Source organism: Microcaecilia unicolor, chromosome 3 (assembly GCF_901765095.1).
Source record: "Microcaecilia unicolor chromosome 3, aMicUni1.1, whole genome shotgun sequence".
Classification (NCBI taxonomy): domain Eukaryota; kingdom Metazoa; phylum Chordata; class Amphibia; order Gymnophiona; family Siphonopidae; genus Microcaecilia; species Microcaecilia unicolor.
In genome coordinates, this window is record NC_044033.1 from 347,719,086 (window position 1) to 347,733,865 (window position 14,780).

General features: G+C 45.7%; 1 protein-coding gene across 1 annotated transcript in view; it reads right to left on the bottom strand.

Annotated features, from left to right (window-relative positions):
- MTHFD1L (methylenetetrahydrofolate dehydrogenase (NADP+ dependent) 1 like) overlaps positions 1–14,780 on the bottom strand; it is a gene marked incomplete at its 5' end in the record, with an annotated part of 452,100 nt that overhangs the window by 246,205 nt on the left and 191,115 nt on the right. The window contains 1 exon segment of the mRNA XM_030195103.1: positions 14,130–14,198. Within this exon segment, the coding sequence (XP_030050963.1) occupies positions 14,130–14,198 (69 nt within the window).

Genomic DNA, 14,780 nt, shown 5'->3' on the forward strand with positions numbered 1-14,780 from the left:
AATCCAGTTTTATGAACCGAGTCTAACATAGACTTGCCGTGTCTGAACTCTTTCAAAGATGTTATATAAAACCGTACACTGTGTAAAATGAACTTCCTATCAGCAATGTTTGCTGATATCAATGGAGCCTTGGAACCTCGACATTTCAAATTTCATGATGTCAGCACATCAAAAGGCAATTAAACATGCAAATAAATTTAACAGTCGCTTCACATCCAACAAGTTAAGAAATGATTTACTCTGACCTTACAACAAGAACATCCCATCAAACTATGCATCACCATTTGGAAAACACAAATATCATTCCACTCCAACTCTTCAACTGCTGCTTTCCCTTAGCCATCATTATTTCAAGGACTCATCTACTACTACTACTATTTATCATTTCTATAGCGCTACAAGGCATAAGAAGCGCTGTACACCATACACAAAAAGACAAACGCACAGCCAGGAGACAAATATAAACCTCCCCCCCCCCCCCCAAAAAAAAAAAATGCATTTTACAACCAAACAAACTTGAAGAATAAATAAATATATACCACAGACCTGGAAAATGTTGGCACATTTAGACTGACTGGACTTCTCCATGAAGGTAGCGCTGCCTTCATTATTCACTATACTACTACTACTATAAATCATTTCTATAGCGCTACCAGTCGTACACAGCGCTTCACAATTATCTCTCTTATAAACAGTAGTAATAAACAATATTAAGAGCATTTTTATAATATACTAATATAAAAGGCCCGTTTCGGTAGGCAATGAAACGGGCGCTAGCAAGGTAATCCCCCCCTGTAGCGTCCTTCCTCTCTCCCCTGCCCCCCTGCAGCCATCCATCTGGTCTTAGGACCCCCTCCCCACCAACCCTCCTCTGCCCCTGCAGCCACGCATGTGCAGCGGCCCTCCTCTCTCCCCTGCTCCCCCTGCAGCCACACATGTCCAGCGACTCTCCTCTCCCCTGCCCCCCCCTGCAGCCACCCATGTCCAGCAACCCTCCTCTCCCCCTGCAGCTACCCATGTACAGCGACCCTCCTCTCCCCTGCCCCCCTGCAGCCACCCATGTCCAACAACCCTCCTCTCCTTTCTCCTTGCCCCCCCTGTAGCCACCCATGTCCAGCAATCCACCTCTCTCCCCTGCCCCCCCTGCAGCCGCCCATGTCCAGCAACCCTTCTCTCCCCCTGCCCCCCTGCAGCGTCCCTTCTGTCTCCCCTGCACTCCCCTGCAGCCACCCATCTGGTCTCAGGACCCCCTCCCCACCTCCCTCTTCCCTGCCCCCCCCCCTGCAGCCACCCATGTCCAGCGACCCTCCTCTCCCCCTGCAGCCACCCATGTCCAGCGATCCTCCCCTCCCCCCTCGGCACATCACCCAAACCCCTACCCCCCCCCCAGCGCATCACCCAAGCCCCTACCTCCCCCTCAGGCACATCAACCCCCTCGCCACCCGCAGCTGCCAATACTAACACTGTCCGGCCGCTGCTGCGTCTCCTGTTGAGCAGCAGCGGCCAGTACAAAAAGCCAAAAAAAGATTTTAAACCTGAAACACGGCTCCGTAGACAGCCATCTGGCATTGGCTGTCATCTCTGCAGCTGCTCCTCCTCTCCCCTCTGACGTCGCTGCGCTCCTCCGGGGTCTTCCTGCAGGGGCAGTGACGTGGAGGGGAGAGGAGGAGCAGCTGCAGTGACGACAGCCAATGCCAGATGGCTATCTACGGAGCCGCGTTTCAGGTTAAAAATCTTTTTTTGGCTTTTTTCTTTTTGTACCGGCCGCTGCTGCTCCACAGGAGAAGCAGCAGCGGCCAGACAGCGTTAGTATTGGTGGCTGCGGGTGGCGAGGGAGTTGATGTGCCCGAGTGGGGGGGGGGGGGGGGGCACTGACAGCTGTTTCCCAAACAGGGGGAGGAGTAGGGAAACACGCTCCACGTGTTTCCCTACTCCTCCCCTTGCCTTGGAATCAGCTGTCAGTGACATCACTAACGTCAGTGCATTCTAAACTGCCTAGCAGACCACCTCCGAGGGAGCCACGGTCCCAGGCACATTAGAACGTTGGAGGTGAGAATTATTATATAGGATCACTGAATTCCACAAAACAAAAGGCACAAGCTCCCACAAACCATCTTTCTCTTTTGATCCACACAGGAAAAAAAAAAAGATTTTAAATGCTAATTCACTTTTAATAGGGGATATAAATATCATAAATAAGTAAAATAAATAATTAAAAACTCCAAATGTTGAGTATCCAGTTCTCATAATATGATGTCTGTTTTAGTGGCCCTTTACGAAGAGAAAAAAAAATTGCTGCAAGAATACAATACGTGCTAGGATGTCCCTATAAAACAAAACACAGCGAAGAGGACTAAAAAATAAAAAATAAAGGACGACGCTTCAAATAAAAATCCAATCAAAAATCCAATTTAAAATATATATATATATATATATATATATATATATATATAATTACAATTTTATGGTTGATGAGCAAGATAAAAAATACAATTTGAATAGTCGACGAGCAAGACGACACAGCTGTGTTTCGGCCTACAGGGCCTGCATCAGGAGTCTTTCACCATCAGCTATGTCACATCTTGTGTTCGTCTTAAAATTGTAGATCTTGTGATGGAGTTGTAGCGTCTCTTGAATCAGACTCAAATAATGTTCTTGAAGATTATCTAATCTTGAGTGTGAACCCGGATCGGAAAGTGATAAGCAAATAAAGCAAGCTCTGGAGCACTGACAAAGACATTTTGAATATAACCCTCTCCGCCTTCACAGGCCCCTCAAAAACAGAAACCTCATAAGTTTGCTATTGTTTTCAAAAGCAATAGAAATTGCTTTGTTCTGGCCAATATGGTGGCTGCGCGGGTGAGTCAGCTTCAACTTTTTGATGTCATGCCATCTCCAGTCATTAAATCTCTTTGGCAGCTCCAATAGCAAGTTCTACCCCTATGATGACATCAGGCTTCACCCCCTCGATGACATTAGCTCTCTTCACCCCCACAAGAACTTTCTCTCTACCTAGCAGGGCCTCCGAGAGACAAAGCCAGGCCTGGGGCAGGACAGCCGCCGCCCCCGCACCTTCCTGTGTCTGCTCATCCCTCGGTCTGTCACTCTCCTGTTCCTGTGTGCCAGGACCCAGGTTATCACATTAACGCAATCACCTGGGTCCTGACACAGAGGAGGAGAGAGACAGACCCCGGCGCCAGGCCCTCCTCCTTGGAGGCCAGTCCCAGGGAATCTTTTCCCCGCCCTCCCCTCAGCGACCCTACTCCCCAGTATGGGGGGATTCCCTCCCTGCAGAGCAGCACAGCCAAGGAGAACATAGCACAGCCCCCTGCAGCAACGGAGGCACAACCCACAGACAGTAGCAACAGGAAAGAGTAGTACTGGGGGAAGCACTACAAAGGTACATACCTGCGCACAGCTCAAGTTGCAGCCACAGCCCACACAGACCTCACAAGAGCTAGGAGAGGTTTTCTTCTCCAACTTCTCATCCTCCTCACCTTGCCACAAATGCTCCATGTACCACCACAGGAGCCCTGCACGCCATAGAAGAGACAGACACACGACTCCTATGCCTCGCACGACACATCCACAAAACTTGGTAACAACAGAGGACACACAACGCCAAATGGAGTTCCTTGCAAGTTCCTGACACAGAACATGGCTTCAACAGCTCCTGCCCATCCCCAGCACCATACATACGCTGGGATGCACCACAGTGCAGAGCTCCACACCAGCACCCCAAACACACAACTGGAAGTATGAGTTGTCTTGGAAAGATGGAGAAGTCAATGACGCTGGAGACTCTCCATGGGAGATGGCAGCATCAGAAGCCTCAAACAGCCCTGACCCCCGTGACACCCCAAGTGTCTATAATGAAGTCCCAACAGTACCACCTCCTCCCCCAACCTCACTCCCAGAAGACCTCACATACCCCAAAGTTTCTTCTGAAGCTTGCCAGCCTACTGTCCCTCACACCAGATGAGACTCCAGACCAACAGGAAATCTCGGATGCACTGAGACATCTGGACACTCCTACACCTCTGATTGCTCTGCCAGTGTACCAACTGCTCCTCGACTGCAGAACTAAGGTATGTCAAATGCGCTTTTCCAGAGCACCCACATCAAAGAGACTAGAAACCAGATACCAGTTCCAAAAATCCATTGTTGTTGAAATCTACTATGAGGAGGCCGAGAAGCTCCAGTACATAAGGCAGCTCCCCACAACCTAAGGACCAACGAACTCTTGACCTCATAGGTAGGAATGTCTTTCAGGGTGCATCCCTCTGCACACGCATCACTGCACACCAATTGCAACCAGCTTGTTACCTGAACTCTTTCCTTCAAAAAGGCCCAAGAAGCGCTTATTCCCTTACTACTGGAAATGAAAGTCCCCCTCAATATCATCCACCAAATCTTGAGAAGTGTGAAAAACAACTCATCCACTCTGCCTTCAAGACATCCTCCCCTGTCATGGGCATGGCCAAAGCAGCATACTGCCTACCATGGCTTTGTGCCTTGGGACTGAGAGAGAGGACACCCACGACTGCCTAGCAGATGCACCATGTGCAGGGGTAGAACTCTTTGGAAACAATGTAGAGGACACTGTAAACACTATTAAAGACTGCTGCAAAACCATCCACACGCTCTCCAAGGATGGGATGGGCAGAGAAACCCCCCCCCCCCCCCCCATGAGCAACACAAGGTTAATTCCAGCGCACCGGGACAATCAGCACACTGTACCTGGAATACCCAATGCCAGCATCTGCAAACTTCCAACAAAGATCTTGCACGAGAGATAGACACCAGCTGAAGCAGACCTCTGTCCAGCCGCAGAAGACCAACCCTGGTTTTTGACTCACAAGACCAGACACTCCATGCTTCTCGCTCTTCACACATGCCTTGACCCCGATCACCTCAGACAAGTGGGTAGTGACCATCATCAAGATTGGATACCTCATCAAGTTTCAGTCAAAATCCCCAAACAAGCCACCCTCAATCCCCAGGACCCAGGAACCACCAAACCCTCATCTACTCCAAATCGATTCTGTTCTCAAAGTAAAGGCAATAACGTGGGTCCAGCCCAAGGAAATCAACAAAGGTTTTTACTCCAACTACTTCTTCATTCCAAAAAAAAAAACACAGGTTCTACCGAATCCTGAACCTACGAAACCTCAACAAGTGCATTTGGAAAGAATAATTCTGGATGCGCTCACTAGGGACAATATTACCCCTCCTTCAAGAGGACAACGGGCAGGCATCACTGGATCTCCAAGATGCCTGTTCTCACATCCCGAACCACCCATCCCACAGGAAGTACCTCCTGTTTTCCATCAGGAACTACCAATACCGGGGCAGTCCCTTTCCTCAGGCTCAAGGGTATCCACAGAATGCGTCACTGCAGCAGCTGCCCACTTGCACAAGCAAGGGGTCTGTGTTTTCCCCTACTTGGGTGACTGGCTGATAGCAGGACCCTCCAGAAAATTTTGTCAATTTTATCAATACAGAAAACCATCACCCTTGTCCAGAGTCTGAGGTACCTCATCTACTTCAGGAAATCTCAACTATCCCCCCTCGAGGTCCATGGAGTTCATTGGAGCCGTCATCAACACAATGACAATCAAAGCCTTCCTCCCAACCACGAGAGTGGACTCTATTGTCGCATTGGCACATTCCATCTCAACCTCGAAGATCTCCACAGACAGGATTTTTCTAGACTTCCTGGGACATCTCGCAGTCACAGTCCATGTGATTCCACTGACAAAACTCCACATGCACCTTCTCCAGTGGAAGCTATGAATGCACTGGGACCTGCACACGCAATATAATCCCCATCTACGCACCAATAACCAAAGCCATTGGTGTGGTGGACCAACCAAGCACAGCTCCTCACTGACAGACTGTTCCGTCACCCTTATCACCAACTAACAGTAATGACCGATGCCTCTAAGAGTGGCTAGGAGCCCACCTCCTCCAACTACAGAGAGGCTGCACATCCCCCATCCCCCGCACACACACTGAAGCCCACCAGCACATCAACCTACTGGAACTGAAAGGAACAGGGAAGGAGTTGAAGACTTTCAGAACACACTTAACAGGCAAGAACATTCTCACCCAGATGGACAACCAGGTCACCATGTTATACATAAACAGAACAGCACTGGCTTCCAGAGATTCTGTTGGGAAACATGCAGAATCTGGCAGAACACACTCTCCATCATATGCCTCCTCCATACCACATACATCCTCCATACCACATTCCTGCCGGGGGAGCTCAACACACTCACAGACAAGCCAAAAGTTAGACCCTCAACAAGTGGTCGTTTCACCATCAGTTTGCAAAGGACTTGTTCTACTGGTGGGGGACCCCCCACATCACCCTCTTTGCCACTGAGTCCAACACAAAATGCTCTCTCTTTTGCTCCAAGCGCAACTCCCCACTCAGTCACACCAGATGCTTTCAGTATTCAGCAGGGCAAACAATTACTGTCTGCTTTTCCCACACCACCTCTCATATTCAAAACTATTCAGAAGATTCTCCAAGAAGTCCTGACAGTCATCCTCATTGCCTCCTACTGGCCCATGCAGCTCTGGTTCCCAAACCTGCAGCAACTTGCCACGTGCCCACCCGTCAGGCTCCTGTTGATCCCAAACCTCATCATCCAGCACGGGTGAGACAGCCTTCACCCCAGTCTATGCACACCGAGCCTCACCACCTGGATATTGAGCAGCTTACCTTAGAAATCAACTTACCCCAGGAGGTCTCAGAGGTCATATTAGTAGCTAGGCTCCTTTCTACCAGAAGAAGTTATGACTGTAAATGGAAGAGGTTCCAATCCTCCTGCACTGCAACACAGCAAGATCCTTTCATCTGCGCTGTGAAGGCCTTGCTCCAGTACTTGCTCACTGTAGCAGTCTCAGGCATAAAATCAAGATCTTACGGGTTCATCTGAGTGCCACTACATTGTACCATGCATTCCTGGATAACAAGCCCACAACTGACCACCCGCTCATCAAAAGGTTCTTGAAGGGGCTACTCAACCTACACCCACCACTCAGGCAGCACCGTCAGCCTGGGACCTCAATGGGATACTCAACCAACTCAAGTGTCCACCACAGAAAGGCCAATTTGCAACTTATCACACCAGTACTTATCCAGTGGCTCGATAGGATCACAGACTATCACGTGGAAAACTGTTTTCCTCGTCGCCATCATCTCAGCGAAATGGATAAGCAAGCTGTTAGCCCTAGTGGATTAATCCTCCTACACTCGGATTCAGAAAAACTATGCCATCCTTTGGACATACCCAAAGTTACTCCCCCCCCTCAAGGTGGTGTCTACATTCCACATCAACCAGTCCACTGTCTTGACTGTTTTCTTCCCTGACCCACATGCCAATGCAGAGGAAGAGCGCGTTCACTGCCTAGACTGCACGTGCACAGGACCCAACCAATCCACAGGATATCATAGTTGTTCCTCTCCTATGACCCTAAAAAGTCTGGATACCTGGTCAACAAATGGTCTTTGGCCCGCTGGATATTGGACTGCATCGTCTTCACCTACTGGTCTGTACGCTTAACCTCACAGAACACAAGCTCATGAACTTCGAGCAATGGCAATCTCTACTGAGGCCCATCGACTGGCCCACATTGAGGACATTTGCAATGCAGAAACATGGTCTTCAATTCATACCTTTACCAGACATTACTATCTATTTCCAGAAAGCTCCCTTGGGCACAGGGTCTTACAGGTTGCAGTCCCGATGGAACATAACCCCTCCACTGCAGCCCCTTCTGTAATCAGAGACACGTCTCAGCTACCTAGGCTACCCTAGCTTGGGAGTCACCTACATGTGGCTGACTCATCCTGCATGTCCATAGAGAAAGTGAGGATACTTACCTGTAACATGGGTTCTTTTTGGACAGCAGGATATGTCAGCCACACAATCCCACACACCTTTCCCTTCCAGTTGAATCTGCATAAGCTAATAACCACTGAAGCAGGAAGTGATTCACACGTGGTGAGGGGGCTGCTCATGCATGCTCAGGGGAACCTTTCCAAAAACTTTCCCTGAGCTCTCAGAGAGCAACTATTCATCCATGGCACCATAGGATGATGTCACCTACACATGGCTGACTTTCCTGCTGTCCACAAAGTACCCACGTTAGAGGTAAGTAACCTCACTTTCACAGCATAGAAGTAAAGCAAAACAAGTGGAAAGCATGGCTCATGGAATTATTTCCAACTCCTCTGCACGTGTATCTGTTTGCACAGCTATGCTATCTCTGTTTGTGTCTGACTTAGAGGAGAGAGGGGAAAAGGTGGCTTTGTTCATAGTTTTATGCCTACCTACCCACCCCCCCAACACAGAGAAAAATGCAGGGCCTAATACTCAGTGCACCGGCAACTACAGCAGCAGACTCTAAGTGAGCATGGGACTGTGCAAGCATGTTCTGAATGAAGTAACCTAGTGAGATGAGGGGTACTTGTGTGGGAGGGGAGCTGCAGAAGTAGTAGTTTTGGAGGATAGCTGTGGTGGGGGCGAGAGGTAGTGGGATAGGAGGCAGTTTGAAAATAATTCTCTAACTGCTAGGTTTCACTGTACCAAAGTTTCTTTTTTTTTTGGGGGGGGGGGGGGGGGGTTATTTCTCTGGAACCACTAGTATAATATAAATTTTTGTACCAGTTATTTTTCCCATGCCAAATCAGGTCCTGCTCATTAAATTTTCAGAGACTTATCTTGCCTTCAGACAGACATTCTTCACCCCCTTAAGTACAATTCTTTCCAACACCTGTGGGGTTGGAAATAATAAAAGAGATCTGTTTTTTACTTTCTTCCTTTGTTCCCTTTTCATCTGCAACCTTCTAACTACAATATTTAATCTCATGTTTTATCTGCTGCATGTGGTTCCACATACACATAATCAGTGGTTTCATGCAGTGCAGAGTATACTCTATTCCAGGCTCTTACAAATCAAACCTCAAGCTCCATCTGTGAAAACACAAGCTGTCCTTTTATCACCATGTGGGAGATGTGAGGGGAGAGCGGAGGGGTACAACATCCACATTTCCATGAAGCCCCAGACAGGGCCTCACTATACACTTCTCAGACAAAACCAGGGAACAAAAGAAGGACAAAATGAAAGGCTACAAAATTCATGACAGAGAACTAGGACTATGGACAGTGATCATCATCAACAGAACAGTGTTCTCAAAACAATTCAGGCTGCAGGTCTGCTCCTCTCTATTGCTGTTACTAAGGTCGGCAGCACAGAAGTGTACAGCAAGAAAGTTTTGCAGATTTACACACATAATGCACAAAAAAATTCTAAGCAGTTTCCACATTTTTGTTACTACACTCTTTCACAAACAAGACCTGACAAGGACATTCTACTGCATTCAAGGTCAGAAGTAGTGCTGTCTGATTCAATCAAAAAGTTTTCAGTTTTGATTCACTCATATGAATTGATTTTTTTTATTTGATTCGATTCAGTTCTTTACTATGGAAATTAGTAGATTAGGAGGCATATTTTCAAAGCAGTTAGACTTACAAAGTTCCATAGTACAAGTTGCAAAATGGCAGGGGAAGCACTTCATTTAGTTTTTTTGTTTAAAATGTTATTTTCTCTTTTTAGGGGAGCACAGACTTAAGTTACTGTTACACACCTACCAGACTGACCCCGTGTCTCACAGCAAAGTGACATGCCCTTAAGCACCATTCCTCCTCCAACATCAGGAGCTAAGCCACCTATTCTGACTCCAAAGTTTAGAGGAAAGCAATGTGCTTTTACGTACCCTTCTCTAGCTTCAGGAGCTGAGCCATCAATACAGTTCAAAAGTCTGCTTGGGCTTATGCTGGCAATCGCAGCTTGTTCTTCGCTAGCAGTGAGAATGAGCAGACAGCAACACTGCTATTGCGGGCCCTGCAGCCTTCCCTCTGGCATATTCTTGCCTCTGCGGAAACAGGAAATCACATCAATGGGAAGGCTGAATGGCTGGCGCAAGCAGTCTTGCTGGCTGCTTGTGCTCACTGCCAGTGAACAACATTTTTAAAAGTGTCACTGGCTGTTTGTGTTCAGTGTTCAGTGAACAACAGTTTTAAAAAGGTATGCGGGGGGAATCAAACTATCCAATTAAAAGAAAAATTGATTTGAATCGATTCACCAAGAACAAATTGGCAAATCGATTCGAATTGCAAATTGGACAGCACTAGTCAGCAGATAAGAAAGGGGGAGAAGGTAAGAAGCAGGTGGCTGGGAAAGAGGCAGAGAACGAACACTAAGGAATAGGGCAAAGAGATCAGGGTAGATGGTATAGCGGGGAAGAAAAATGAAGGGCTGGAGGAGGCAAGAGAGTGGAGGAATAGCCTAGTGGTTACAGCACAAGGCTACCAATAAGGAAAGGTGGTTTAAATCCCACTGCTACTTCTTGTGATCTTGTGCAACTCACTTAACCTTCTACTGCATCAGATACAAGCTTAGATTGTAAACCCTCTGGGGACAGGGAAGCACTTAGTGTACCTGAATGTAACTTCACCTCTAGCTACTACTGAAAAAAGGTGCGAGCAAAACTCAAATTAATAAAGTGTGGAGAGGCAAGAAAAGAAGGAATGGGAGACATGAAAAAGAATGTGAAGGTGGGAGGAACAGGATAAAGAGGAGAGAAAGAAAAGGAACAGAAGCATAGAACACTGGAAAAAAGTGTAGCATTGTGTGAGGGAGCTGAAAGATGTAAGAAAAACTAAAGAGGGGTAATGTAAGAATAACGAAGTAAAGAAGAGAGATGAAAATGCATCTTGGTTGTGTTGTAGCAGCAGTGGAAGTGACAGCACTATGGTAGAAAGAGGAGCAAAAGCATGACCCGATAGTGATCTGCAACCCCCCTCCCTCAACACACACGTACACACATCCCAAACACACTTGCAAAGATATGTGAGCAGCAAAATGCACATCTCCTTCTCCCTCCCTGCCCCTCAATACTCTTGACCGATTATGGTGACAATGATCAAAAGTAAACGTGAACGCTAGAGGCCATTAGCGCCGTACTAGTGCCCGCATTTACCAGCACAGAATGATGAGTTGTCAAGTGCCACAAACAATGAGTGCATCAGGCCTTAGCGCAAATAGCATGCATATGTAGTCAAGCTCATTTAAATGAGGTCATTTTGTATTCTTCCCTAATGATCAGAAAAGAGCACTCAAAATAAAGGTGCCTTACCACTGTAAAAAATAATGCCAGGTTTGAACAGGCGTTAGGGTGTAGGGGAAGAGAGGATTACCCATGATTCTCATATGATTCTTTATGCAAAATCGACCGGTTTTTATTGCCTTTGGAAGCAGAAGACAGACCACACAGCCCTTGTGCGCTGGTTATGAGAAACAACAGACCTGAACGTGAAAGCACAGATTGGCATTCTTGTACTTTGTCTAAATTTAAAACGGCCATGCTTAAAAAACAAAAACAACAACCCAGCAGAAGCTTATATTTAGGCTGCAGAAACAGATGTCAATGTGTAGTTCACGTTCGGGTTTTACCAGGCACATGTGCACAGGAGCTGAGCTTACTGCTGAATAGTGCTGTCCAAGTCTTCGATTTGTTTTGGATAAAAATCGGGAGTCCCGATTCGGGATTTCCCCAACTCCCTCCCTCCCACCTTCTGTCACCCAAGCCGCTGCTTCTCTCCCTCCCGCTGTCATGTAAGCCACTGTCGTTGCTTCCCGCCCTCTTTCCCTCAGGCTGTCACCCAAACCACTGCAGCTGCTAAGGGAAGCAGCAACGGTGACAACAAGATAAACTAACCATAGTAGAGGGCCCAAGGTCTCTATTGTTGGTGCAGAGAAGGCAAGGAAATCTCTCTATTGGCGTGCAGCCGAAACAGGAACTGACATCAGGAGGTGAGACCAGCAGCCGAGCCAAGCAAGTCAAGAGAGAAGATTTAATAGACAGGAGTGGAAGTGAGCCTATCTAGTCCACTGTAAGCAAGGAAGCCAATTTGGTTAATCGCTATTTCCACTCTCCCGCGCAGCCGTTATTGCCATACACTCAAAACAAAGCAAGCAAACCTATGAGCTGCTGCTTCCACGTTGTTGTTCTTTATTGTTGGTCTATCTCTAACAAGTCTAAAGCTGTTTCAGCTGGATAGGCAGTGCCTTAAAAGGTGGAGGAGAAAATAAACAATATAATATCACTAAAACAGCTTTAAAAATTATTGTAGCTGGTAGAAACAGCAATTATAAACTCTGTAGTTTGTGCCCATTTTTCTTCTATACAATACAAATGGGCAGATTTCAATGATGGGTTCACCTTAACTGTTGTTGTAATCTGCCTTGGGAAGCCTGGTGTTATAAAGATGATAGAATATATTGAAATTAAATGGAAATAGAATTAAACTCTCCTTTCAATAGGGCACATGGAATCACATCTTCATCTGTTTTGTAGAAGTTTACCTTTTAGATACACAAATGGATAATTCTGTTTTGAACATGTTTCAGGGGCAAGTAACCCATTGGTTTAGCTTTGAGCAGAAGCAATAATCACAAAGAAGGGTGCACCTGCCAAACGTGACTATGATCTTACCCAAAAACTTGTTGATGTTTTGCAGGCTTTTGGGGAAGCCACAACAACTGCAGCTGGAGAACAGTATGTTTTTGTGTACGCCGGCCACTTCTGTGCTCTCAGAAAGAATTTTTTTTTCTGCTGGATAAATTATAGCTGCAAGATGCAGCTGTCTGAAGCCAGCCAAAGTGGACAAAATGATTTGTCTTAATAAAAACTAGAAGATGTAGGACTTAACCAAACTTCACTTTTCACATGATGTAGCACTGCATGGCATGCTCACACACACTAAAGTTTGACTTTGTTCAATTGCTCCTGCTTGGTTTGGTTTTTGTTGTTTTTTTTTTTTTTTTTTTTTTTTACCATGTGTGTTTATAATATTAGCATGTGGGCCTCAGTTATTTCAATCAAGTTAAATCAAATCAAATCGAAAAAACAATTTTTTTGAAAAAAAAATCTAATTGTACCAAATCAAAATTTGTTTTGACTGAATCTGACAGCACTACTGCTGAACTGCACATGAACCAAGCACAGTCCTCCCGCTGAACTCCCTAAATGCTGAAAGCTATGAGCGCATCTACATTTGCATCTTATTAGCTTTAAGCATTAGGGCGTTGTTCTTCTGATTTGTTCCAGCGCAAGTTTTATGGCGCTATTCAGAACAGCGCCAAGTTTGATCATCTGTCCCTAAGTGTCTAACAGCATTTTACAATACCACACACATCCACAAAATAATAAACAAAAGAAGAGATTACGGGCTCAAGCACTGAGAAAAAGGGGGGTTGTTTAAAAAATAAAAAATAAAGTTGCTGAGTGTGCATCGGCCCCAAAATCCCCAAATCTAGCTGCCCTCTAGCCCCAACAAAACCTGATCCCCACTTCCCCGGACACCCAAAAATGTTTCAGTGCCCTTACCTCCCATCCCTAAATAAATATCCCTGGTGTCTACCGGCATCCCCTGTACCTTAAAGAGGCAGGAGCGATGCTCATTCGCTCCTACCTCTGCACCACCATCTTGGAAAATGGCAGTGCCTGACTCCATGCGGTACAGCCTGGGTGCACCACATAGGATTAAGTCTGCCAAATAAGGGCTCCAAAGAGAGGCACACACATTATTAAGTGGCAAAGCAAGAATAGGAATAATCCAATTACAGTATAGTGACAATCCCATAAGATGAACATCTTCTTCCTTAGTACACTTTGTACAAGGCCAAACTTAGACAAAAGCAGCAGGCATACACCCAGGGAGCTAAGTTTTGAAGGCACACAAAACTGGAGTTTAAGCCCCCCCCCCCCCCCCCCTCATTTTCCAGCTCCTCTGCCTAGTCTTAAATCCAGCCCTGACTCTGAATGGAACGAAACATATACAGGCCAGATCTAGAGCTTATATTTCATGATGAATGCTATAGTTGTTAAGAAACTGGCTGTAAAGCAAATGTTTCTTGGAATGTTGTACTTGAAGACTGGAACATTGTATGTAAACAATACAGATGTCCTTATAGAAGCTCCACAAAGAAGCAAATAACTTTCAAAAACAAAGAAAAAATGCAAAGAGTGTAAAAGAATATAATCTCACCTCCAGTGTTTGCATTAATGTTGGTTTAATTGCATCCTTCATTAAAACTGCCAAGGCACCTGTTACTCCCTAGAATTAAATAAAACAACATGTTTTATAGAGCTTTGATTCTTAAGACAAATACATCATAATAAAAATAATGTTAAAATATTTCTTCAAAAGGAGTTCAAAAAGCAATATTCAAAGTTACATGACAATAATTTTACAAACGCCCACACTGGTAGAAAACAGGTACATCCCTTTTTAAAATTATCCTCTGAAAAGTATCCACATACATTTACACTTGCTAATTTCTGCAGATATTTTCTGAGTAAAAATAAGCACATCACTGAAATTTCTGTCCCACCTCTAGCCCCAGAACACATCCCCCATAGTTTTTTTTTCTTAACTCAACATTTATGTGTAAAGTTTTAAAAAAAGCATGTTTTATAAAAGCAACAGACATAAAAATAGGCACCCAGAAGCAGCGCCAACTCTAAAAATGGTGAAAATGTAAGCATGTCTCTGAATATTTTATAAAATATGTACATGCACTGCAATGCTGCCTCTGCTCCACCCAATCTATATCCCTGGAAGTACTTATGAGTGAGCCTATAGCAAGTATATCTATATGTATAAATATAGCAGCACAATTTCATCAAAGCCCTTTTG